The following is a 27,306-nucleotide window of genomic DNA, read 5'->3' on the forward strand; positions in this document are numbered from 1 at the left end:
CTCTGCTCTTGCAGTGATCAAATCTGATGAAAATGTTTCAAATCTGAAACTTGCTAATTTAAAATCTCAGTGAGGCTCACATAACCCCAGTGGAGCTGGACTTGCTGGTGCAGACCTCCACAGCCCACAGCTTTGCAGAAGGATGGGTGTCACAGAGAAGAGCCGCAAGGAGGACAGTGTGGCCTCCACCAGGCTTAGACACCTTCAAAGCTGAGCTATTCAAACCTCACCTTCCCCATCACCTGCATGTCCCAAACACTAGCGCATCCTCAGATGACACATTTCTTGTCTCCCAAAGTCCCAAAGCATCGTTAACACCATTGGTGCTGCAAGTCAAAGTTCCCACCATGCATCTACGGGACCCACATCTTCCCAACACTCAAATCCAGAGGTTTCCAAAGTGCCTGCGAGATGCATTTTGCCTGCCATCATTTCAGAGCAACCGTTCCCATTCACGATTCTTTTCTGTGATTTCAGATGACCTGGACAGAGCTGCTTCAGTGTTTTTTTAATTTTTTACCTTTACAAGGAACTCATTACTAATCTGGGCGTGAGGCTCAGGAGTCATTTAGGGAGAAACTTCTCCATCGGGTCTAGGAGAAGCGTCGTGAACATCTGAGCTGGAAATGCCACACGCTCCTTTCTGCAAAGATCAAAAGTGTGAAGAGGCAAATAATTCCTTCACAGCCCGCAGTAGACTGTAATGACGTGAAAAGGCTTGGCTGAGGCTTAGAAGTCTCCGCGATTAGGACAAGTGCACGTTATTTTAGTATAAACTGTGCATTCCTCCACTTCCGCTGCAGATAGGCAAAATGACCTCTATCAAACCATGACTGTTTCTGAAGATCAGAGTAACTTCTTTGAAGATATTCTGCCCATTAAAATTTGGAGTGTTTACAATGGTCATATTTAAAAGATAAGACCTTCCAATAGAGGTCAGGTGGGCTGGAAATTTTTAAGTGCATGGGGGGAGTGAACAGCCTCAGGGAATGACATGGGCATCTTATGAGCTGGTATTGCTGTTCGATGCTGTAAGATAAGGAGGTTTTCCTTTTTTTAAAAGTGAGCATTTTCCAGAGACAGAAGAGCATGGATCTGCCCAGACATGTGGAAACTTTGCATCCTTTTCAGCCCCAAGGGTATATCCCCTCGGCTCAGCCACGCAACGTGCAGAGCCGCACCTAAATGCTGGCAATGCCCAAATCCTACTCTGGATTTAATGCACTTTGAGATCTTCTGTTGGAGACACCAAAACATGAAAACTCCAAGAACTGACTGATGCATTACCTAAATTTCCTTTCTTCCTCTCTTTTTGCAGCCAAGCCGTGAAGCTTTTTGGGGAAGGAGTAGCAGAGAAAGTCTCTCGTCTTCCTGAAGCAGGGGTTGCTGCTCCTCTGTGCTGCAAGGGGCATTATAAACTCATGGAAGGTTGTTTGGTGGCTGCTTTTCAGCTCAGCAGGCTTTAAGCATTGATTCTGGATATCCTAGAAAGTGTGAAACTACTACTATCATATAAAAGTACAACAGACGGTCTATCAGAAAGAGTAAAGAATAAACCCTGTAGAAAGATCCTTTTCAACTCTGTCCTGGGCACTGTAGGCTTGGGAACTGCCCAAAGGGCAGTTTTTCACCTCCCTTAACACTCACACTGCACAGCCAGAGGACACGCGAGCATCCCCTTTGAGGTGATGGGAGAGTGTGTAGGATAACCCACAAAACATACTGAGGGTTTTCCTCTCCTTTTAATTGTGATATGGCTTTCCAAATTAGAGCAATTAAAACCACAGGTCTGAATGCATTTAAAACTGTTAAACCGTGCATTATGGGGCGAAAATATGACATCTTTTAGGATATAATTTCAGTCCTGCCCTCACCGTCTAGCATTGTTTGCATTAGAGCAAAAAATCTGTTTTGCTTTTTTTAGGTGTTTAATGCATTCATTTAGGGATTCACTTCATTGTATCCAGGCGTTTGGTAGGCGTGAGAGGCAAGAAAGTAAAATTCTCCTTCCCACATTATTCTCTTTGGATCCTGAGCCAGTCACACTTAGGCTGACTTATCCCCTCATATTTTATCAAAGTTGCATTTTTGGCATGATAGTAACTTTCCTTTTTTAGCTTGGCTACTGCATAAAATAGGAAGTTGCTGTGGGAGGCGAGGTGGACGTGCGGGAAAAGAGTCCAGTTATTATTTAGGATGGCTCATGCAGACAAAAGAAAAGCAGTGAGAACATGTTGTTCTCCCCAGGAATGAGAGAGTAATGCAATCTGTCCTTCCTTTACGTGAGAGCTGAAAGATACCCCCCAAACGGGCTGCTTTTAAGAAGAAAAGGCTGCCAAATTGAGACTGTGTATGAATAACTGTTCACCAAGGTGGGGAGAAAAAAAAAGTCCTCAGACTTCCAGCCAAACCGTCCCTGGAAGCAGTCCCACTGTCCCGCTTTCTCTGTGTTTTCCTGCCACCTTGCTGCAGCACAGGGATGCTACGAAGCCAGACCGTCAAACTGGCCTGGAGGAAAAATAACCTGGGAAAAAAGGAGCATCCTGATAAAGCAAGGGCCAGCATGGGGGCAGGAGAGAGCAGCCAGGGTTGCAGGGACAGGAGTTGCCTGAATAAGCACTCCTTTGGAGAAAATGCTCGTCTATTCCAGCACAAAAAAACCCACAAGTTTAGGAATTCTGAGTTATTCAAGCAAGTAAATGCCCTGAGCACTTGCATGGGGAATACTACGCAGAGGCTGCAGCGGGCACAGCTTCTTCCTTGGGTAATTCACATTGCCAACAGCTCCCCACATGCATGGTCTTCACCAAGAATAGTTTACCCTTCTAGCTCTTTTCCTCTACAAGAGTTTTCTTGGTACGTAATTCCCATAAACAGAAGTGCTCAGCAGTTAATTGGGAACCTGGTTTCTAAAGAAATAAGGCTTATAAGTTCAGCCAAATACAGAAAGCAGGTGAGTGATATGAATTTGGGTGCAATTTTTCTAACCGTAAGGCTGTGGGGCACAGCAGAGAGACCTCAGTGGTGCTGCCACTGCAAGACTCCAGGGTGTGCTCAACCTTTAGCAAACATCAGAGAATTTACCAAGCTGAAAAATCCAACGAGCAGAGAGCTCAGCGAGAAGGAAACATCCTGTTTACCCCTTGAGTCCATCATGTAAGGAAGCTTCAAATAAAGCCATTCACTTTTCATGTATAACCCTGTCCGGAAGGTCCCGCTGTTCCCCCATGCCCAGCCGACCCTGGTGAGCCCTGCGCGGCAGGGGGAACGACACTCCCAGGACTGTCAGCGGCCACTGGTGTGGCTTATGAAAATTTGCTTTATCACGTGTAAAAACACGACGTGATATTTCGGCCCTCTTAACACAATGTACCGATAACAGGAACTAGGAGCAGGGGAATGTTTCTTTAATCTCATCAGCTGGCCGAAATGCTGTTAGCTGCATCCAGGGAGCTATTTCCAAACGAGCGCGTTTTAAAACCAGGCTTTGACCTCTTATTAAAGAAATGAGGATAAGCATCAACTTGGCAACTGCTTTCTGAGCATGTGAGAGGTAAATTTTTCCTTTCCCCGGCAGTGTTGCCTTGTTTCCTTCCTGGGCTCCCCGATTAGGACCAGCACAGGCTGCCATCCAGCTGCAGAGGCTCCCCTTGCACTCCGCATGCTCTGGATGAGGTCCACCCTTGATCCCTAGGGTCAGAGCAGTTTTGAGTCTTTTCCTTGACACCTTTACCCTGCGTGTCCTTTCCTGGGGCTCAGAGGATGGGTTTTCTAATGCTGCCAAGTGTTCCCTTTGCATGCGTACACCTTTCTGATGCTACTAAAAATCTGGTGCTCATGTTAAGTGCTGAAATCTATGGAAACACCAATCCAGGAGCCAGGAAGTCAGCCAAGCACCCCAAGGACAGTTGTTCCCAACACAACACCTAAAGGCAGCGCTGGGGAGTGAGAGGTGAAATGTCCACTGGAAACTGAAGTGTTGTCACACCCTAGGAAGGGATGTTTCCACTGGGGGAACGGGAACATCCCGCTCCCTTGCTACCTTCCTCCTGCCCAGTGTAAAGAAGGCTGCGTAAAGAAGTTTGAAATGGGGATAAATCACATTTACAGCTTGCAGACCTGGGATACAGGTTTAGAAGCTCATTAACTCCATGAGACTGGATCTTTCCCCTAGCTGGCAGTGGAAGGGCATTGGCTTAGGGTCAAGGATAGCCCAAGAAGTTATGGAAAAGCAACAGCAGATTAAATTGCTGTCATCCACTCTGACCCGCTTCTGCTCAGTCAAATATAAAGCCTCACTGATAATGGCAAGCCGGATGGCTTTTAAAAATAAAAATCTAGCACAGTCCTTCTTCCATTTTGTAAGGCTGTTAAGAAATCACATTCAGGAAAACCAGCCAGGGCAAAGCACCCTGGCATCCCACCACAATGTGGAGATGGAGCTTTAATGAGATTTGCATCTATAGTGGCTTTTTAGGACACTGGCGTAGGGCTTGGACAGTTAGACTGCTTTTTGCTTGACCTGCCCCGTGTCTTAGCTCCCCATCCTCTTTTAGCTGCAATACCAGCCAGCCAGGAGACCATTGCCCAGGAGGGCGAGCCTGCACCAGTGCAAGCCCTGCCATGCCTTGGCCAGACAAGGCAAAGGAGTTTGCAGCAGAGTGCTCAGCACTCACTATTCAAGGCAAACTAATTAGGTCTTCCATCCTTGTGAAAGTCAAGCCATCGAGGTCACAGATTTTTGCTTTCCAAAACAACACAAAAGTAATGATGCCTTTGAAAACGTTTGCAGAGCACATATGAAACAGAGTCAGACAAAGACCTGGGAGTCCTGAATCTACGCTATAAATATTGGTGATAACAACTGGATTGCCTAGCTTGCCAGGTGACCCTTCTGTTTATTAACTTTAGGCTAGAGATTCTGCCAGAAGACAATACTGGTTTCTTCCCTGAGAAAAATGACACAAGAATGAGAGAATGATGGAAAAGTGGGATGGTTACTGATAGAAGAACAGGTGAGCACGGATACAGAGGTGTAGTTCATTTGTTCACAGAGGTACTACTGTTTCCCAGTGGCTACCCAGTTCCTCGAAGGCTGCTGTGCTCCAACAGCAGTGTGCAGCAGGGTCCGGCTTAGCCAACAGCTCTGTCTTAAAAGTTACTCCTTTCTCTTGCAGTAAGTGCAAGGGTTAATGCAACTCTGGGGAGCTCACTGAGGCCCTTGTCTAAATTGTTTGCCTGTCCTGGAGCTCATTAGTGTTGCATGCAGTCCCTGAACAGTGTCATGGAGGAACGTGTGTGGCAGCCCCCGTCAGGAAGGACGCATGCCCCACGAAGCACGGCCTGCTCCCTCTGCCATTAGCTCACTGCTCAGTGCACGTTGCTTATCTCTAATGCACTAATTAGGGTGGACAGAGGAAGCACAAGATGTGCAATCAATATTATTGGTCCAAATTTGCAGCTGGTGTAAGTTGTCGATTGGCAGGGGAGTGCAAAGGAATGAGAAACGACGTGATCTAGAGAAAACCCAAAGGAAAAGGAGGGAGTTCAGCAAGGAAAGAAACGGTGGTTGAGCTTATCCCTGCTTTCCCTGCAAGAATGACTTCAAAATTGGTAGAAAGCTATAAGTGAAATTTTGGATAGCAGGTTGTATTTGCATGATGTCATGCTATTTTGTGTTTGTGTCAGCAGCAACCAACTACTGTAAGCCAAAATCAAATCACATAAACTGCTTCAACACCTGGATCAGCCCATTAGTTTCCTATCTGTGTGGGCCTCAGTTTCCCGGGGATCCTCACTCTCATTTTAACCCATGGGGCAATTCAGGTTGGGATTTCGTAGTGCAGATCTGGTGAAGAGCAAGCACAGTAAACAATAAGTGGTGAACAGTTATGCCAGCTACCAGTACTTGTAGAAATGGTAAAAGGGCTCATTTTTCCTACAATAAGATGTTTGCTCTGCTTACAGTTCAGCTGGCTTATGTTCCAGGCTGTAGGCTTCTCTGTATCAGTATCTTGAGCTGGGCATCTAAAATCTGGCAATGATAAAAGCAAATAGAGCACGTTCAGTATTGTAGGACAACGGGTTTTGCTTTCCCACTCTCCCAAAGCTTTGCATTTTGACTTTGCCTGATTAGCCAGCGGTGACAGCTCAGGAAATGGATTCCACCAAATCTCACAACAACTGATCTAAAATGCTCTAATCTCTGCAAAGATAAGGAGTTGCTACAGCAAAGCCAACATAAACCTTAGAGCTATGGAAGGTTGGACTGTTGTTTAGCTGTTGTTGCTAGTTAGCTACTGTACTTGATTTCAGAGGCCACCCTGTATTTAAACCTTCTCACTTAACTCGACACATATCTTTTCAACACCATCTGAAGCTCACATCCTGGATAGCCTCAGCCGCACGGAGCGGGAGGACATTGTTTGGGGAGCTCTAGTGCTGCAGCGAGCATCCCCTCATACTAAAGTCACTGCAGATAACGACAGGCAGCAGCTTCTGCGAAATACAGTTATGCTAATATTGAGTTAACGGTACCACGGCTGCCCATTTAAAATAAAATACTGCATATTGTCTTTGTTGGCTGTATTTTGGGCCACCACAGAAAATGTAGTATTTGGAGCTAGGAAAAAAACCACCCTCTTTTCAGGAAGCATCGCTCTATGTCACGGAAATCCATTCCTCTCATATCATTTCCTTTATTGCAGCCATGTTGATTGCTTTTATCCCTTGTATTTCCTTTGTTTACATAAAAAATGCAATCAAAGGTCCCACTAAGCCCTTGAAATGCTGAGCAGGGGCTTGATCAATTTGTGTTGTGAACAGAATCACGTTGGGCACATATCCAACAGCGTAAAACAAGTCAGTAAACTCCCTATTTCCAGTTCAAGCTCATTTGCCCTCAGCTGGATATATTGAAGTATATATGCTACCAACACTCTTCTATATTTTCTGGCATTATCTGCTCTAAAAAGTAACTCAGCTTGCTGGAATAACGCAGCCATATCCTAATGAGTTTTGCCAGCGATGCCGTGCTGTGAGATGGGGTTGGAAGCAGAAATTTTCACAGCTAATAACTAGCCCAAATTCTGCACTTATTGACATCTGAAGTGACTCGAGAGGCAGTAGAATAAATTGGCATTTACGAGCCTGCATCTGAAAGCAAATGCACTTGGTAGCTGCAGGAGATGTTACCAAGACCTCAGCAGGGAGAGCTGGACCCCCTTCCACTATTCGTCTTCTTGACAAGGGCATCAAAAGGTGGACTTTTTCTTCCACTTTATCTTGGAAAAGAAGCAGTAATTCTAATGGCTGCTCCTTCTACGGCTTTTAAGAGCCTTGCATTTCCCCCGCAAGCCGCTCTGCTGTGAGAGGGGCAGCCACGCTACGTGCCTCGAGTCCCGCTCCCCAGGGAACGGCTTGCAGAGACGTGGCATGACAAAAAGCGTGTCTTGCCTGAGCGAAAGCGGATGGAGAGTGACAGAGGGGTGAGAGAGAGCAGGGCAGGAACAAAAGGGTGAAGGAGAGCATGACAAGATGCCTAGCAGCCAGATTTGTTCCCAAAATGTGCCCAGGGTTCTGTAGTAGGCCATGCAAATGAGATGGTAACTCTGATAAACCTGTCTACCCTTTTGAACTTACTGACTTTATGGTTTATAGAAAAAGAGTTTGGGTTTGATTTTCTAATGGATGTCTCTATTTCGGTGGGCTTGTAGTGCAAAACTTTGCTTTTTCTTCTTACTGAGAAGATGCTTTTAAAGAAGTTCATTTGCACAGCAGTAGGTTTGACCAGTCTCTTTTCATTAGGAAATGTCCAGGGGCACTAGGCCATAAACTCAGGTCCTTTTCGAGTTACAGCTGTGCGAACTAAATGTGTGACCAGATCTGGCCAGCTAAACCATCTTAATAACAGGTTGTCACAAACCTGCCTCATTTTGTCTGGAGGATGTTCAGGGCAGACACGTTTGGGGCAGCTTTCATCTGTTCCCTTTTAGGCATTTAAACTCTAGAAATTCAAGGGCATATATGTTGTTCTTTTACTTGCAGGTAAGAGAAAGGGGTATCACCCTGCAGTGCCTCTTCTTATCCAGTGGCGGTGGCAGACACAGCTTGGGTGGTTTCTATGTATGCCATGTCAAGGTTTGGGCTCAAATGTGTCCCTTTGCACACCCAGGGAAATCACACCATAACCCTGTGGGGGTCAATGCAGGAGAAAAAAAAAACCGAAACACATTCTTTCTCCCTTAGACTTCAAAGCTGGAGTTTACAGCAAGACATGGGTCACATTTTGTGGCTGGTTTCTGCTTTCTGCGACATAGGCACCTCCCTGATTGCTCTTCACTCCTGATGCTGCCTGTGCTAGAGATACACAGCTCTGGCCAAAATGCCTAGTCCCAGCACTAATATTCAACGATAATACACTCCATATAATAAACCTCTTCTTCCAAGGGGTGCTGATAAGAATTTCCATTTTTAGTCAAGGGCAAATGAACCATTCAGCCTTTATTTGTTGCTGTTGCAATTGAAGAAGGAGCAGAAGCTAATTTTTAAACTTTTCCTGTAAATAGAGCATTAATGAAGACAGATGGGTCAGCAGTATAAACAAAAACTCTATCTCAAGCTAGTTTTGTTCTGGCTTTGTTTCTCAATATAGTAAGCAAGCCACCACCACCCCAGTTCCCATCCTATTAACAGTGTTTGCACTCCAAATGTTGAACTGGGTTATAAGGAAGTTTAAATTAACACTGGGCTGTAGTTTTTCAAATGCCTGAAGCAGATGTTCAAGTGCCAGGAAATCTTCCTCTCTTCCCCACCCCCCACCCCCCCAAATTATAGATTTTGCTGGGATTTGCCTCAGTGTGTTTCACAGAATATACTTAACTGAACCTCTCCCACAGTGCTGTAGGTAGGAACCAAACTGCCCGTGGCTGTTAAAAACCACAGGATCCTTTGATATTTCTAGGCTGCAGGAGGTTCTGGTTTGCTGTGCTCTCTGAGCAGTGTAAGAAGGACAGTGGAGTAGTTGGAGCTTGGAAGAAGAAGGTGGGCACAGGTTTTGGCCACTGCTTTGGACGATGGTTGCTTCGGGAGATGATTTTTCCTAAGTGACCTCAGTTTTGGAGAGGCTGATCCTTGTGCCTTTAGCTCCAGAGCCGCTGCTCCCCTGGCAAGCCCCACTGCCTTTGGAAAGAGGTATGTGTCTGCAATATTCAGGAATATTTTTTTTTTCCCAAAGACTGACATTTGGGCACTTCCAAATGGGAGCAGCAGGAGCTAGTACCAGGTGCTGCTAGGGAGACGGGGTGCCCTGCTGTCCTGCCAGAACAGCGTGGGGCCCTGCCCCTTCTCCCCAGGCTCCACAGACCACACCAAACAGCCAGGCTGCCCCGAGCAAGGGGGCTGGCAGGGCTGGGAAAAAGCCACGCTGAGCTGTCAAGTTTTAATGCTCAAAAAGCCACGATTCTGTATCTTCAATCAGTTCACAGGGCATTGCGGAGTGAGCCTGGGCTCCAGGGATCACACCCAAAAAATGGGTAACGCAAGAAAGCTTTGGGGAGAAATCTATTTGAGGAATTTTAGTCCATGTGCAGAGAGCTAAGAGATAGGGATCATTTAAAGGAACCTCAAATTTCCAAGTGCTTCGTGATATCTGGCATTGGTGCTGAGTGTTTGCACAGGAGACACAGCTGTCATGATTTCTTCAAAGGCCAAGAAATGAGTAAGACATCTTGAAGTTCATGCTCTTCTGGAGGTATTGTGTGTGTTGATTTAAGAGCAGTAATCCAAGACCAAAGCTCTTCCCTCAAATCCCTCACTGATATGTTATCCAGGCTCTTCCTCTTGCTGTATCGCTTGTTTCTGCTCCCACCCCTTTGCCTGTCCTGTCCATTTAGACTGCAAGCACTGCCTGGCATTTCATACAGCGTCCAGCAAAAAAGGGGCTTCACATGTGCTTACGCTTTCTTATTCAGTTAGAAACAGAGGAAAGCAAAAATCCAACTGATATGGATGATGTCGGTGAGACAGGCATGTGATAATTCAAAGATGGATGGATAGAAAGATAAATACTTCCATGCTGAAGCCATATTTTTCCAAACCTTTCTAAAAGGTTTTTGTGCTTTTAAGATTTAAGTCAAGCATCTGGTAGCATATTGATATAAAATAGATCAGAAATGGAAGGAAAATCAATGCACACTACTATTTAATGTGAAAAATAAACTCTTTTAGAAACAGAAGAACTCACAGTACTAATGTGGATGAATGGAAGGACGGTATAAGGAAGGAAGGAAGGAGTAAAGAAACAAAGAAAATGAAAACATGCAGTGGAATATTTTTTCAGGGACGTGTTGCTGACATTACCAGCACTTACAGCTTGGTAGCACTGGCTCTTGTCATGCACTCACCATATTATTTGTGAGTGTCATATCTATATGGACAGGTGCATTTAAAGCCATGCACTTCTGAGTTTGCAGAAACAAGCTTAATTTGCCACTTAGGGAAATCTCTTTATAAAATAACTGTCGCCAAGTTTTTTTGGTGGTACTTTGCCTGATTGCTGCCATCTAACTGCATGAACATCCAGCACATGTCTTTGCATAATTATGTTCAAGGGTAAGGTAAAAGTAAGGTAAGGTTTTGCTCATAAAGCACACATGCAATCCCGGCAGACACACATTAATAAATTAAATACCGTTCTCAATAGTTCTAATCTCAGGTTATGAACTGCATTGGTGCAGCTGAACGATTCAAGAGATCCTCAGTTTCTCTCAAACCAGAGCAACAGGGCACATCGCATACATCTCATGCTTCACAGTTTTTCAGCACAAACTCTGGCTGAAATCCTCTTCCATCAGCAGTACGGTAATTAGTATAGTTACTAAAATCAAAAGACTGGCTGGCCCCTAATTCTAAAAAGCTATCATTGATATTTTTAATGATCTTGTAAAAATTCAGACATGCAGGTTTACTTACTGATAAAATTACATGCCTACTCGCATTTGCATCGTGCTGTAATACACTGTATACTATCTGTGCTATTACAACAAATCTCCAGCAATAAGAGAGTGCCAAGGCAGCTACTCTGTTTTGCTGTGTGGTCACTTGAAATTTTATAGTGACTATGGGTGATTACAGTGGGTTACCTATTATTTTTAAGGCACAGGTCCTCCTACACGCTGTTCAGAAACGGTACTGTTCAGTAAAGGACTGTGGTGCAAAAAGCACACTGGTCAGATCACTGCCACGGGAACAGTCGCAGAAAAGAGATGATAAAAGCAAATGTCGGATTATCTCCCTAATGTTGGATTATCACTCCTAACAAGGTGAATGGTTTGTCTTGGCAAATAGCTTCATAAGAATTGTGGATACTTTTGAAAGGTTCTGTGCGGTCACACTTCAACCGTTGGCTGCTGCAGTTCATGTCAGCAGAGCAAAATATCACACCTCTTAGTAATTCTTTTAACATGCCATTAACCACAGACTGAGATTGCAGTGTAGCTCAGGGGAAAGGGCCGCGAGCGGTGTCAGTCACTCACAGGGTGAGATCTGCAGCAGGCATAAGGCAATATAGCCCCATGGTGCAGCCCACTATCTGGAAACACGCAGCACGAGTGGAGACTGTATAACTCTACAATAAACTACACAGCTGAGCACTTAAAGCAATGATACCCCTGCAGAGTAGTTATACATTGGACAAGACCATACGTGCTCCAGAATGCTATTTAAATCACTGCAGTGAGTGAACAGTTCTGTAAGCAAGGGAGATATACAATATTTACAAATATCCAGAAGAGAAAAAATCAGCAACCCCAGTCTCTGTGCAGCCCAACTCAACAGAGAGATTCCACGTAAAATAGGATCAGTACAAGGTTTTATCCAAGTGGGATTACACACAAGCACAAAAATAAAACATTCTGTATTCTACATTATATTACAAAGGCAGGCAGTCAATAAATAGGTCAATAAATTATGGGAAGCACAGAAGAATATGTGTGAAAATAGGTGAAACTGGTTTTTGTTGGTGCGTGATAAAGTCTTTAGTGTTCTTTCCCACGAAGTGTTAGAGTGATTCTTTCAAAGACCCTTATCACTTCCAGGGAAGATAACTTTCCCTTAAAAGTGTAAAACAGATGCAGGGACAGTACAGTAGGCTCTGGTGCAGGCTAAAAGAGTCAACGTCACTTACACTTTCCCAAGAATCTGACAAATTTGCAGCTTAGTATAAATAAAGTGACGGGTCTATTGTTTCTCAGCTCCGACACCTTCTTATCACCACGATTTGTTGCAGAAGAGTGGCGGAAACATGGCATGTGACTCCATCATATATAGTTTAAGGAGGGGAGGGGCAAGATCTTTAAGAATTGACAACTTCAGCACATACATAAAGGAAAGATTCTTTTTCTCTAGCTGGCCCAAAGCGGTCTCCTTTTCTGTCTAGCTCTATGCAGACTAAATGCAATACTACAACCTGGCCATTTGAATTGGATTACATAGCTGTATTGTATGTAACTTACTGGACTGGGTAAGGGGACTAGTTTCTTAGCTGGTATAGACTGGTACAATTTCAAGGATTCAGGAAATTTACCGCACTTATTTCTGCCACCTAAAGCTCTGGCCCTTGAGAGAGAACACACAGCCAACGCAACAAAGCCAGTGCTGCTTTACACAGGGTGCTTTTGTAATAAACACGCACAGGGGGAATTTCTTGCCATCGCACATCAGAGCGCTGCCCAAGCCTGGCATTGCTCCTGGGCCCATTGCTTTACTAAGAAAGACAGGAAAGGGAATGGTTCCCTTCCACTCCAGGTGCCAAATCATCCCTGCCAGTTACCTTCAACTGAGACAGGGAAAGATTAAAGATAGGATTAAGAAAAAAGGAAAAAAGTCCAACACCTTGTTGTGCCTTTGTGATTTGGGAGCTTGAGAATTATCAGGACTTAAGATCTACAGAGGTAAATAAAAAAAAAAAATCTGAGCACATAAAGATCTTTATAAAGATTTTACACAAAACTAATCAACCTAGGTGCGTATTGCCCATAGTTCACCTATCTTTAGTAGCTCTGGAAATCCCTATAGATGCCAATCAGCATTTATAAAGTACAAAAATATGCCTTTATTTCTGTGAATTTGAATGTGCACCATTGGCACAAAGAGCCCTCCCAAACAATCCAGTGATCTGCTCTACGCCCTGATAGGAAGAGAGACTCAGTCATAATTTGGACAGCGGAGAACAGCAAGAAGCAAGCAATGGAACAAAATATACATTCCCTACAGTCGTATGACTTGCCCATTCCCCGTAACAGGAAACATACAATTATCTGTACATGCCTCATTAAATAACCTTATTAAATAGGAAATCTGAAATGTACAAATTTACAGACTGAATCATTAAATACTTCCCCTGTGCACTCCCCTGCGCATGCATTCCCTGCTACTATCTGCAGCCACACTCTGATACCACCATGCCTTCGTATTTGAACTTGTAGGTGACCACCCCTGCATCTAAGTAGAGAATAGAGATGGGATCGAGTTTGGTGGGCACACAGCAGGCCTTGGAGGCTTTCTGGGGATTCTTCAGGTGAACCAAAGTCTGGACAATGGCATGTTTCGTTGGTGTGACATGCTCTGTTAAGGGGTAGGCGCACACTCCGTGGCACTCGTAAGCTTCGTATCCTGCCGGCGCGATGATCCAGGAATCCCAGCCAATCTCCTTGAAATCTATGTAGAGTGGAGTCTTTTTGCAGTAGTTGCCTTTTGCGTTCCTCCGGATTCGGGCAGTAGAGTCGTAAATTATGTTGGAGCGCATCTGGAGCAGTGCCTCCTCGCCAGGCTGGCCGTGGAAATTTCCAACCTCCAGGTTTTCCAAGTCCAGGAGCTGCTCATGGTCTATCATTTCGTTCAGCTCTTGCTTCTCCTCTTTTTTGTCATTGCTTTGGTCATCAGAGAACACAATCAACAGGGGCACGTGCTTAGCCTCCGAGTTGATGTCGATATCGAGTTTCCCCTCTCCGTTCTGCTCCTCCCCTTCCCTGCTCTCTATATGAACTTCCAGCCGGTGTGTGGTCAGCCCTGCCCTTCGCCAACGCCTGATGGCTTCGGTGACCTCAAAGCTTTCCCACTCACTGCTCGTGCCATAGATGTGCCTGGATGCCAGTGCCACTGTCTTTCTCTCTTCTCCTACCCCCATATGGTCATTTTCCAGCACTTCAAAAATGGTGACCTTTCTGTCAAGCCCATCATAGAGCATTTGGTCCCGCTCCACCAAGGTGTAGAGCCTCAGCTCTGCCATGGTGATTTCTTCATGGTGAGGGATGGAAACATTGAATAGAAGAGGGTATTTCCGAATTCCTGTAACACCAATAGGGTGGGAAGCCAAGTCTGGAAATGACAAAGATCAAATATTTTAGAAGGGTCAATACATCCAGCAACAAATCACCAACAGATGCACCAAAGTTCATCTGACATGTTTTGCATTGCTTGGATTCAGTTTAAAAGTTCCAGCAGACTGTTTTTTCACCATTTCCCAAAACCTTACTTGTAGAAAAGGCTGACTTTATTTTAGATGTCTAAAGACAGCAAGATCCCAGACATGATAAAGACCAGAAACCTGGATTTATAGATTATCCTTCTATCCCCATGCCTTCCAGGGACTCCCTTGTCACCTGGAAGGATTACACATTAAAAATGTATTGCCTAATACTGAAATGAAATCACTTCTAGGTGGCTGCACAGCAACTACTTAAGAAATGAGGAAAAACATTTATCAGTGCAGGAAAGGAAGGGAACAAGGATATAGCACTGGAGTGAACATGGGAAGATGACATAGAAGCTGCATATGCAAGAACAGCAGGCTGTATCTGTGTCTGCTGAGTGTTTCTGTGCTAGCAGGTATTCCCTTCTGCCGAAACATCCCTCAGAAACTGAAAGGGCCAAGCACCAAGGGAGGAAAAGTTGCTTCAGAAGATGTAAAGGCTCCTGGTTAGGAAGAGCAGGCAGCGTGAACCGTCAGTCAACAGAAATTCTGCCCCAGACTCAACGGGCTTCAAGTGAGCAGTCAAACAGCTGTACTCAGCCAGGCACTTTGGCAGCTTTAGTTAATAAAACATATAAGAAGTACATAATATCTGCTTGTCAGTCAGGCTGTCTGTCCTATCTGCATTGTTTGTTTATACATAGGCAATATGCATTTCTTCACACAATGCAGGATTCTTAGCTAATGATTGTGCATTTGTTGCTGAATTACTGTGCTGTCCACTTGGAACTCAGAAGACAGATTATGACATAGGGACTATGGGTAACACTTCTGCAAAGGCAAACTACTTGCAACCTACTACTATCTTCATCTCTGACTTCTCCAATTTTGATATGTTTGTCGAAAAATGACACTGATAAAGTCGCAAGTATTGGCCATGCTCCATCAGTGCACTTAAGCAAGCAGTTCACTCAAGCACGTGACTTGTCTTACTTAATTTCAGTTTTGAGGTACCCCTGCCATCTTTTTTCTTTTTTGTTTTTTTCATTTTGCACTTTCTTCTGTTCATAAATAAAAAAAATGAAGGGTCATTCTGCTTGCATTTCCCTACCTGTCAACTGAAAAAGGTAGGAGCTGAATACACTCTGCACAGTGCCAGGGTAGGAGCAGCCTGTGAGCTGAAAGACAATGCTATTCAAGCTGAGCTATAATCTCCATACTGGAAGTAATCTTTGGGATTTCCTAGACCTTGACATGTTAATGCAAGCCTGCAGTGATAACATATAATGACAGGATGAAGAAATGCCACCTGACCATACAGAAGATGAGCACAAGTAATTCACCAGGAGGCAGAGGAAGGCCACACCATGTGTAAGAAGCCAGGTGAGCGCTAGCAGGGTATGAGAAGTGTTCATTTCCAAGTCAGGATGTGACTTTGCTCTTCAGCTAGAAAGTCCGTAGGTTACCACTGCATCCCTAGCTGGGTCAGGAAGGGAGATCTTGAGTCAAGAGGAAAAGAAAAATTTCCCCTAAGACCTTTCTTCAGGTTTTAAGAACTGATTACAGTCCCATTTACAAAAGAGATGTTGCAGTCCATGGGTTAAAACAAAGAGCTAATTCCAGCCGTGCGGAACGTTATATTTCTATAATGTTCTCATAACAAATTTAAGAAAGGATTTAATGGATAATAATGAAACTACCACTACTGCAAATTTTCAGTGGGCTGGTGAACAAAAAAATTACATGGTATGGTCTATTTCTACTGTCGGGGTCATTGCAAGTAATTAATTTCTCTATCAAAAGAGCTCTTTAGCATGAAATGGATGGTTCTTAGTTATAGACTTTCAAGACCCATAACAAACATTAATTGCACAGTCCCTCTAACTGCATGCGTTTATGAAGCTGTCTTAACATCAGCAGTCTCACTTTGCATCTTACTGTTCTAGACAGGAAGAGGTGAGAGAAATACTGAAATGACAGAAAGTTAAGCCAAGTTTGCCCCAACTGGTGCAGAACTTCAGCACAGTGATGAAACAGGCATCGAACGTCATCATTACAGAAAGGCACAGAATAGCCAACTGCTACACATATCACTGGCAAAAGGTCAGTCTGGACCATCTGCAATGCTGCAAACCTGAAAGAATTTTGGTTTTGCCAGTGGAATGACTTCAGGTTTACGTCACTAAACCACACGGTATTTTATTCTTTAGCGCCTTGTACTTGGCAGTTTTTGACCCATTTATTTTTTTTCTGAATAGTTTAAAATGAGAAAAGAACAACATGTGTTCCTGCGTATGTCTTCATTAATGCTGATGAGCAGTGACAGGCACTGCTGTTCAGATGAGTGACTGTTCACCAGTGGGTACAACTGGTTTGCCATCAATCCTTCCATATATTCCTCCACTCTGGAGAAAGGAATACATAAAGAAGATTTAAAACCCAATTTAGTGCCTCTTCAAACCAGAAACACGTTGCTGGTGAAGAGTGTCCAGGCCTGGCAGAAGGGCAGAGCAAAACAGAGCTTTCGGATTCTCTCCTTGAATCTCACTGTGTTGCAGAACTGAAATGTGTTGCACGTAGCCTCTCCTTATAGTTCATCACTTTGAAATTGCAAACATTATAAAAAAGTAATAATGACTTCTATACTTCATTAATTAGACTAGCAAAGGATAAGGGAATCCCCATGGCAGTTTGAATAGCTGCATGTACTGAGCAGTTAAATCAAAGCACTTGTATTTGCCAAGTCGAGGAATCGGTATTTGGAAATGATGAGTTGAAAACTGTTTTTATCATAAAACCTGTATTGGCACAAACAGGTATTGAGAAACTGTTGAATGTTGGCACCGAAACATTATCTTCTCCTCGTTGAACGGAGAGGAAATGCTGAAGCAGAAACTTATAGGGAAACTACCTACGGTCACAATTAGGCTTCTTCAGCTTTTTTTTTCTTTTCTTAAATAGGAAGTATTTTAGTCCTTCACAGTAGAACCTAAGGGTTATCCAAAATTCTGCTTCACACATTTATATGTATTTCCTGGACTATGCTCAGATCCCAAAGGAAGAAAACATTACAAATCCCATGAGGATCAATAGTGAGAGGATATTAACAGAAAGCCGGTTTTGGTTAAGTTCATAATAGGAAAATATTGCACCTTTGAACAGCATGTAAAAACATTTCTTGCATTAATTTCAAATATTGCTTAAGGTATCCATTTGAAAAATCAATCAGGTAATTGCAAATGATGTGTGTCATTATGGGACAATGAAAATGATGCACTCAAATTATACTCGGTGCTGTCCATATGTTAAAGAAACATCTTCTTCCCCCCAAACCTTACAGTCTCAAAAGCAAAGGTTGAGGGATCTCTCCCACAAGAAGCAGGATCTGGGTAACACTTGTACAAGCAGTGTTAGCTGCCTATTTCCAACGCCATCCTCACTGAAAGGCCTTTTTTAACCCTAGCGCGGTTCATGCTCCATGCCAGGCAAATACATTTCTCACTGACTATAAAGACGCTCATTTCTATTTACTTCTCCTAGAGATGCACATATCTTACCTTCATTTTTGAAGCTCCTAATAATATTTGCAGATGGCATAGATGTCCTATCAGTGGCAAACCTGTTGTACAGTTCTAGCATGTACTCTGGTGGATCCACCTTGGCCGTTTCATGCAGGGGAATGTCAGAGAGGTTCAAAGTCTTCAAAAACTCGTTTTTCATATTCTGAAGCAGCGTGTTGAAATCAACACCATCCTGCTCGGAGAGAATCTCGTCGAAAAGAGGCACATCTTCCTCCAAGGAAGAGTGCTCCAAGCTCAGGATGGGACTGCAAGTGGCAAGGTGAACTAAGAGACAGAGGACAGCCCACAGCTGGACGACTACAGAATCCATGACTTCGCTCTAGCCTCCAACCGCACTCAACAAGCTCTAGCTCTCGTGTGGGCTAAGTGGCGGTTTTATCCCCTGGGTTGTACACGGCTTGTGTCACAGAGAGATGACAAGTTTGGAAGCTCTTGTCTTGAAACTTGTGATCCGTCCTGTCTGTCTCCCCCTTCCCCCTCCCCAAAACCAGGTCTCGGTAATTGGATATGGCTTGCTCTCTTCTATGGTCGCCTTGCCTCTCTTATCTCGTGTAGTGTAAGCTGTTCACCAGATTTGTTGCTATCTCGCAATCCCCTTTCCCTTAATGAGCGTTTTGTAAACATTCTGCGCTAGGACACTTGGAGATAGGACAAGTTTCTCCTCAGAGAGGAACTGCCCTTTCTTTCTGCCTCCTGGTAGCTGACTTCCTTCGCCGTGCGCGAACAACTTTCGTCCACGCAGATTTCAAGCTGACATTTAAATTCTACAGAGCCTCTACCCAAACCTATCAATTCCGCACCAAGGGCAAGGAATAGCTTCCTTAAGGTAACAACTCTGCCTTTTGCAAAACTATTTTAGAGCTAAGTCTTCCCATTACTCTTACAAAGGAACTTCTTTGGGAAAAGGTCCATTCTTCTGTGCTCGTACAGCAAGCATGGGAGAGGAGCTCTGGGTACGGCCACAACACTGGAGTCACAAAGCCCTGAAGGCAGAGGAGCAGATGAACTCAGGTTGAGTGAGGAGAATTTCTCCCAGTGCAACTATAAAGCTGCGCTTTGCGAGGACTCCGCTGGAAGGAGCGCTTCGAAGAGAGATCAAATGCGAGCCAGAAAGCGTGGCTTGTAATGCTGGGCCTCAATTTGTTTTTATGCGGGCACCACACACCTGCATTGACACCACACAGTTTGTGATAAAGGATTTTTTTTCCCCACCCAGTGCTTATTTTCACTATAAACCACTCTCCTGATCTAGACATTAACAAGGGTTGAATGCCAGCACCCAGTGCTGCATGCCAGATAAATGCTCAGAAACAGAGAGAGGACTGGAATACTTGCAAATGGTTCAGAAAATCTTTCCTTCCTTCTTTACGTTACATATGTGACTTGGCAGGGGACAGTTATTCTTGATTTAGTCACTGCGCTGCCAAGAGGCTGTCTAAAAATTATTGAAAACGCACAAAGGCCAACAGACTACTCTGACTTCACCTTCGCATCGATTCAAATAGCTCAGAGGCACAATGTGGGGAATATGGCAATGATTTTGCCAAAAAGATGTGCTAAAATTATTTAGTGGCCCTTTTTGCTTTAGCGTGCAAATTTCAACAAAATGTGAGGATTGTGCATGCAAAAATCGGTCTAGTTCTTATATAACATTGTCTGCTCAAATCTCCTTCTTCTTCACAGACTTTTTCAAAGTGCCCTCGTTTTGGCAAGAGGGCCCGAGCTCGGCTCCTGCGCCCAAATTGTTCAGCTCTAAAGATAAGGAGGCATTTCTTCTCAGGACTACTGCAGATTTTCTCCTTGCAAGCACTAAGAACTTTACGCAAAGATTAAACCACCACTGACCTGCTGAGTTTTCCGGACTCTGCTTTTCCATTATGGCTAAGCACATCCATTGATTTGTTACCCCATCTCCACAACTTTCTTCCTTCTTCAATGGCCTAAATCTATTACTGACACAAATAGCCACAACTCCAGCTGACTTCATTAGAACAATACTCAAGTCGTGCCCATTTTAAATTAATCCTCTATTTTTTTTCATAAATATTTTTGTGAAAATCCCGTGCAGTATTGATGCCACGGAGCCAGACCTCAGCACGGCCTTTTAACCTCATTTTATTCAACTTTTCTACTTCTAAACACAGGGAACTTGACAATAAAAGCTAAGTATGTTATCAAGGTCCCTGTTACTGCTATGCAACATTAGAAGCAGATATCTGAACTTAGGAAGATTCATTTACATCTCATTGTGAAGATCTGTGCAGGTTTATCTATAAATCCTCTGCAGCCTTGTCAAAGGCTCAGCTCTGAATATTGTGGCTTTCCAGAGCTAAGCATAGAAAACTTAGGGAAATTTTGGAGCTGAGTTCAGGTCACTTCTGTTAATTAACTGTAAAAGAAAAGCACACTCTTTTTTTTTTTTTTTGGTGATTCATCACCTGGCTATGCCGAACTAAGCCATAGGAAGTGAGATTAACGTTAAAAACCATGGGAATAGACTTAGCCTTAACTCTTTCACGCAGCGCAACGCTGGCTACTGTAAAGGAAAATCTTGAGGCTGGCTTGTGACAGAGAGCTGTAGTAGATTTGTCATGAGAGTGACAGTACCTACAGAAGTGGTTTCCTTTTTTTCTGCTTAAATATTCATTTCAGAAATGCACCGATTTGTTAAAATGCAGATATTGTTAAATGAAAGAGATAAGCACATTGTAAGAGTTACTCCTTGCTGGAAGGCAGCAGGTGCTGAGCCATCTCAGCACTTCACAGCATACGGCCTTATCCTCAGTCCTTGCTCATATCTGGGTTTCCTTCTCTGACAAACATGAATAATGGCTTGACTGGACAGGCAACAGCACGCAGATATACCTTGCAGAGCTTGTAAGCACCGGGATCTACGGTATTACGTGGGTCCTTTCTGAGGGTTTGGGATTGTCTCTGAGATTTAGAGCTGAAGGTTTTGAAATTAACAGGATTTCTTTAGCATTTGCATGGCTCCCAGTTTTTTAGCTGAATCTCCTCTCTCGCTACAAACGCGCTGGCTATTTTGAGGACTGCACCTGGCCCTTAATCAGACATTGTGTGAAATTCTTCTCTCTGTTAACCCAGATGAACAATTCTAGAGCCAGAGGAATTTTTCTAGGTTCACTCCGCTTTCCTATGAATTAAGACTTAGATTGCTGTGCAACGCTGGTTTGCTGGGTGACAAAACTGAACAGCGTTACTTTAACGGCTCCGGCAGTGACACGAGCAGCGCTGACGCTGCCTTGGAGCAGAGGCTGGGCTAGTGACCTCTCTAAGCCCTGCTAAGTCCAGACATATTTTCTACAAATCTGTAATTTCACACCCTGCAGATATAAATATGTGAAGTAAAAAGCAGTGTGCGCACAGTGATCTGACCTAAATTTCCTAACCCACAAATATGTCATCTTGATTCAGTGGCTCATTAGGAACACAATTACTGCTCAGACATTCCAACCATCTTTGCATTTCCGCTCTCGTTTTGATAACTCCTTGAACAATAGCATATTGAAGGGTAATGCAGCCTGCTGTGTTATATGAAAATATATATTTGCTGAGTTTCCCAGCTTATTCAATTTAGATCCTGCTGGGGATTTGCCAGATGAGCAATACCCATAGAGTATATCTGATATAAAAGGAGCTTCCTGTTTCCCTGTGTTGCAGGCTGATGAATTTAATGCTTTTTTTTTTTCCTCTGAATTAAAATGTTTAACAGAAGGGCTTTATTTCATGCCACTGAAATGAAGAGGTTTGGCCTTTTTTTTCCACATGCAATGCAATATACATGCACAGTAAGTACCCTAGAAAGGAAATTGTTCTCAAAAAAATCTATGCTAAATAGATTAACTGAGGTAGCAGGACAGGGAACATTACTAACCATCACTGTTTAATTATTCTTAAATCTGTAACATAAACAATGACCCCATTTCATTAATGGTGCATCAGGCAGGCAGTTATAGAAAGGTGTCTCGGCCCTCACTCCTGGGAAGTTTGTGTTCATTTCCCCAGTGAATTTACAGTCGTACATGGGAAAATGTAGCTAGCAAAAACCTAAGCCTCTGCACTGAACCTTGCCGTGTCAGGGAACAACATTCAAGTGTGTACACAGCACTGTTTAATAACGTTTCGCCCTTCCTGTCGGAGCTGGCTTCTGGTAGAGGTGGCACTATGGGTTGGAAACTCTCCATTCTTATGCCGTGGTAAGAACTGGAGTGGAAACTCTACCCAGAGAGCAGAGAGAGGACTTTCGTACTCACAGCACTAAGCAGATCAGGCACGAACGTCAGTGCTGTTGGCACAGCGGTAGCCAAGGCTACGCAGCAACTCCTGGGAACAGCTCACTTGTCGAAAGGGTCAGTCCTGAAGGTTGTGGGGCTCCAAAATAGACTCTAATCTCAGGCACCCCACAACTTCCTCCAAGCCGATGCCTCCACGGCTTCTTCTGTCAAGAGGCAGCAGAAGAGCACGGGTTTGAGTAGGAATGTGTGAAGCAAGCTCCGTGCTGAAAGGCTAGAAAGTGAAGCGAGGCTTTACGAAGTGTCAAGGTCGATGATATACAAGATCGAAAGGGTGTGATGCTCCTCTGGGTAAGAGGAAGTGGGGAAAAAGAACATGAAGTGTTTTTTAAGTATCCTCACCCTTCCTTAGTCTGATTTTTTGGAACGGAGGAACACCTGCTCTTACTAACACACTCCGAGCAGATTGGGATGTGGAACCTTTCCCAGGAGAACGTGATTAATGTTTGCTTATGTGTCCTGGGCTTTCTGGACATGAATAGTTCCTCAGTGAATAAAAAGAAAGTTTGCCAGTTAGTTATAATGTCACATGTAATTTCTCCATGAGTAAACTCATGTGGATTTTGGTTCAATAGTCCATACTTTAACAAATTTAAGATTTTAAAATTAGATTGTTATTACATACAAGGTTTTTTTTCTTTTTAAAACATGAAAAATAATGTTTTCTTATTTCTATTTTTTTTTTCCTTTTGCACTGATGGTTTTTAATTTATTCTATTGAAAGAGACCCTAAGAAAACGCCACCAAGCAAAACCAAAGAGATTAAGGTTTCAGTAGAGGAAAACAGAATTGTCCTTGGTTTAAATACAGAAGCATTACTGAAAAGTAAATACTCCTTAGAGTTTTGCTTTTTTTTTTGTTGAAAATATTTGAAGAGAGATACTTGATGAAAAAATATTCAATTAAATAATCTACTGGAGGGGGAGAGGATATTAAAATTTTGCCTGCCCTGCAAATTTATATGCCTGCCCTGCATTTATATGAATATACATATCACAGGTAAAACTGTAGCTGGGATGTGGAGGTAAGAACAGTTCACTTCAGATTTCACAAGGGAAGGACTGTCATCCACTATGAGCTTTTGGGGATGTTTCCTATAGATCTTCAAACTGTAATTCCAAATCCCCATATATAGGGCAGGTGAGACAGGAAACCTAAAAAGCATCAAACGTTTCCAGTACCCTATGATTTCAAAGAGCTTTAGAAGTTTCATTTAAGTTTTATGCTTATTTGTCAGCAGCACAGTTAGACGCTTGCATCTGCAATAGATAAGAAATAAATTCTGTCCCCCCAAATGTACAGTGTATGTAAAGAGACACATGGGGTAGCAAAGGGAAGCATCCCTGTTTCATAGAAGAAAATTTTTTAGATGACTTGTCCAAGGAAGCAGAGGACACAGCCAGCAGAGCCAGCAATCAGGTCTCAATTTCCAGAACTCAAAGTGCAACGTCCTGCTTCAACACAAGAAAATATCCTATCCCATCCTGCTTCAGCAAAGGATTTGCATTATAGCACAAGGGAATCTTTGTTTCTGTGTTAAAATCTTAGAGAAAAAACTAATGTCAAGCCTGGGAGTATTTTCTATATGACACAGAGAGCTGTCACTCTCAGCCACACGACTGCTTTTGCCTACGAGTAATACAGCATTAATAAAGAAGAAAAGGGTGTGTTTTAATGGAAGGAGTGCCTTTGGTGATGTTAACCAGCGCTCAAAACCACTGAGATCAGTCAGAAAAAAACCCACATATTTTTCCATTGCACAGCGTAAGGCGTTATAAGACATATCTCTATCACAGCACTTGGATCAAATCTCAACATTCAGACTGAGTCAACAACAAGACATCTTGTTGAGAAATTTTTAAATTCATAGTGGGTAAACCTGAAATCCTTTTCAAAAGCCATGTAAATGCAGGGATTTCAGTTCAAGGCTGCTCTGTAATCAGGACACCACAGATGTATATGTCATTTCAGCGAAGCAGGAGAGTGATACAAGCTAATGCACTCTAGTAATAATCACAGCATGTTATTTGAAGTTTTCCAAAATAAAGGGATGAAATTATTATGAAAATGTCTCACAATGGTCTCCAACAGGAGATAGCTGTGGCATGAGGTAACTGTCGGATGTGATATGGGAGATAAAGAAGAGTGTGACACTGACAGTGTGATGAGCTTGCAATGGAATAACTAAAATTAGTTTCCATTCCTGCATCTGCCTACGTCCTTATTCCTGTATGCCTTGGTTCATGGCTGCTCTGGATTTCCTTTCCATAAATGGGCTGTTCCCAGCAGCTCTCTATTCTGATTTCAGATGTCACTGGAAAATGAAAAGATAGTACTTAATGAAAGAGTGGGGAGAGAGAAGTGTAGCAATGCATTACAACCTGTGTGATAGAGAAAAAGGAAACAGGGAGAAGGAGGAAAGTCACTGTGCAGCCACAAGGGCATGGAACTACTCAGAGTGTCTAACACAACCTCCTCCTGACCCAGAGGCAACACTGAAATGCGCATCAATAGCTTTATATGGGAAGCCAGTGGCACATTGTCTTCATCAGCTATTTCCAGGCAAGTGAAAAGGATGGGGGACATACTAATGAGCAGGGCACCAAAACTACCTGCACTACTATGGGCAATTCCCTTTCCTCTCTTCTTTTTTCCTGCTGAGGTGGCAAAAGCTCTAGGAAGGGAGTCCACCAGTGTGCATTTGCGCTAGTGCAACCTGGTCTCAGCTGCGGGTCAATGGCCATGCGGCAGTACAGATAAATAATGATAAGCAGAGATTTTCAAGCCAGCGCAAAGCCTGAGCAACTGAAACAGAAAGAAAAGAGCTGGAAATAGCTGGACATTGCCTTCCTGTCTGTGTCCTGTCAGTCACGTGCAGCAAATTCACTGCAAGCTCATGTTACTGAGTCCCAGCTCCCTGTATGCCCGTTCCCCAAGCAGTTATTTGGAAGAGCTGTCATTTTCTAGCATGATTGGGTTGGGTTGGCTTAGTATTCAATCGGGAAATTTCTAGCATGCACTCAAGTACATAGCTCAGTCCTGCAGTCAAAGAATGATATGCAGAAAATTCTTAGATCCTTACATGAGAAAGGCAAAGCAGGCACTTGCTTTTGCACCTGCTTCTGTACATTCCAGCATTTAACCTGTCTTTTTCCTGCTGGGCCTCAAAATGAACTAACACAGGCAATAAAAACGCTTACATTTAGCACAAGTATTTCCTCACTGCTCCTGCAGTAAGCTAAATATTTGCTTGTATCATTTATGGGATGGGAGATATCTCAAGAAATCTATTGATTTGTCCCCACTCCCATTACCTTGGTATATGCCTCCATGCAGATGGAGGCACTGACATTAAAAGGTCATTTAAAATTTAGTACCTTTAAAGGTCACACAATTTATTAACTCAGTCTGACAATTCAAACCTGATGGGACACAGTCAAAAATAAATCAATTACTTTTTGAGATTTTCACATAGAAAGTGATTGCACTGCAGTGCTAAAGAACAGCAGAGTAGGCACGCTGTTTAATACCAGGAGTTTTGACTCTGCAGGCTTCTTATCATACTTGCTTCACAGAACAGTTTAACAGAAAAAGGTCAAGAGAAAGTTTTAATTTTACATTTTTTAAATTCCTTCTCTCATCAGCTAGTTATTTTATGGAGCTTTGGTATTCATGCGGGTGTTAAACTTCAGGCAGCTCTCTGAGCAGCTTCAGTGACACTGACAAAAGCAAGACTCCCGAACAAAACTTTACAGAAATCTCCCAAATTGTTCCTCTGTCTTTGTCAGCTATGTCCAAGTGGGCTGTTTGAGGAATACCATTCTTTTCTTTAATGAGAACTCCATTTAAATACTCCCACATCCCTAAAAGAATGAAGTTGTTGGGAACAATTACTAAATGTATCTTGTCCTTGGTTTTCAGAACTATGGATTCTTAATCTTGAACAATGGGATGGAAGAAAACAGGCTCTGTTCACCAGAAATTATTTTGTTGACAATTTTGATTAATAGCTTGAAATTATTTAATTGACAACTTGAGCATTAAGCAGAGACAGAATATTTTCTGGCATCTCAGCACAAGATGGTGATTACAAAGCCAACAGCTTGCAACCACATCAACAAAACACGAGGAAAAATTAGACAAGCATGTCTAATAACTGCTCTGTTCGTTTGATGTTAGGGTTGGGATTAAAAAGAGAAAGCAAGTTGTACATAGCAGTAGAAGAGACTGATTCAGTAAAAAATACTCTTTAAGTATAGCCTTAACAATTCAAAGATTAAAATGTATTACATTTCAGTTTAGCTTGATGATTGGAATTATACTGGATAAATTAGGGTTGTCAGCTGCCTCTCTCATTTTGTTTGCCATGCAACTGAATATAAAATTTTGTCTTTTCTATGTTTTTTTTTAAGGGAAACAACTCATTAATTTTGGCTTTGATTGCAGCAAAAATTCCAAATACAATCTGCCTCTCTTTGTCTGGCTTCTGTAACTTTATTGTTTAGGTTGTTCAGAATACTGATGTATCGGTTAGGGTTACTGTGGAATTTGATCAAATGCTGCTAATAGCTCACTTCACAAGGCAACTGCTGAATTCTCCTCACTTAGAAGTCTTACATATATCCAAGACCAACAAACCGAAGGACTAATCACTCTCCAAATTTAACTAGCACGTCAAAAATGTGACTTTATCTTGACAGCTTTAAAAAAAATAATCACAACAAGCAGGGAAAAGGAGAGCACATATGTCATAGCTGTATGCAAATATCTTTACAGCCAGGAAACTCACCTCATCGGTATACAGATTGTTTTCAGATTAGCTCTCACGTCAGTTTTGAGACCATTTTAGTGGTAGCATATGCATGCATACTCTTTCAGGTACTATTTACACTGTTAAACATTTGTGAGGCTCAGGATCATGAAAACACATTTTAATTGGAGA

The 27,306-nt window shown here is 43.0% G+C and overlaps 1 protein-coding gene across 1 annotated transcript; it reads right to left on the reverse strand.

The window, feature by feature from the left end:
• Positions 1 to 13,432: 13,432 nt before the first annotated feature.
• On the reverse strand, positions 13,433 to 18,361 carry BMP10 (bone morphogenetic protein 10; the record flags this gene model as incomplete). Its single annotated transcript, XM_082495830.1, has 2 exons — positions 13,433 to 14,376; positions 18,028 to 18,361. 2 exons carry the CDS (start codon positions 18,359 to 18,361, stop codon positions 13,433 to 13,435), a joined length of 1,278 nt encoding a protein of 425 aa, XP_082351956.1.
• Positions 18,362 to 27,306: the final 8,945 nt, after the last annotated feature.

This window comes from Vanellus vanellus (assembly GCF_965231255.1).
Source record: "Vanellus vanellus genome assembly, chromosome: 26".
Classification (NCBI taxonomy): Eukaryota; Metazoa; Chordata; class Aves; order Charadriiformes; family Charadriidae; genus Vanellus; species Vanellus vanellus.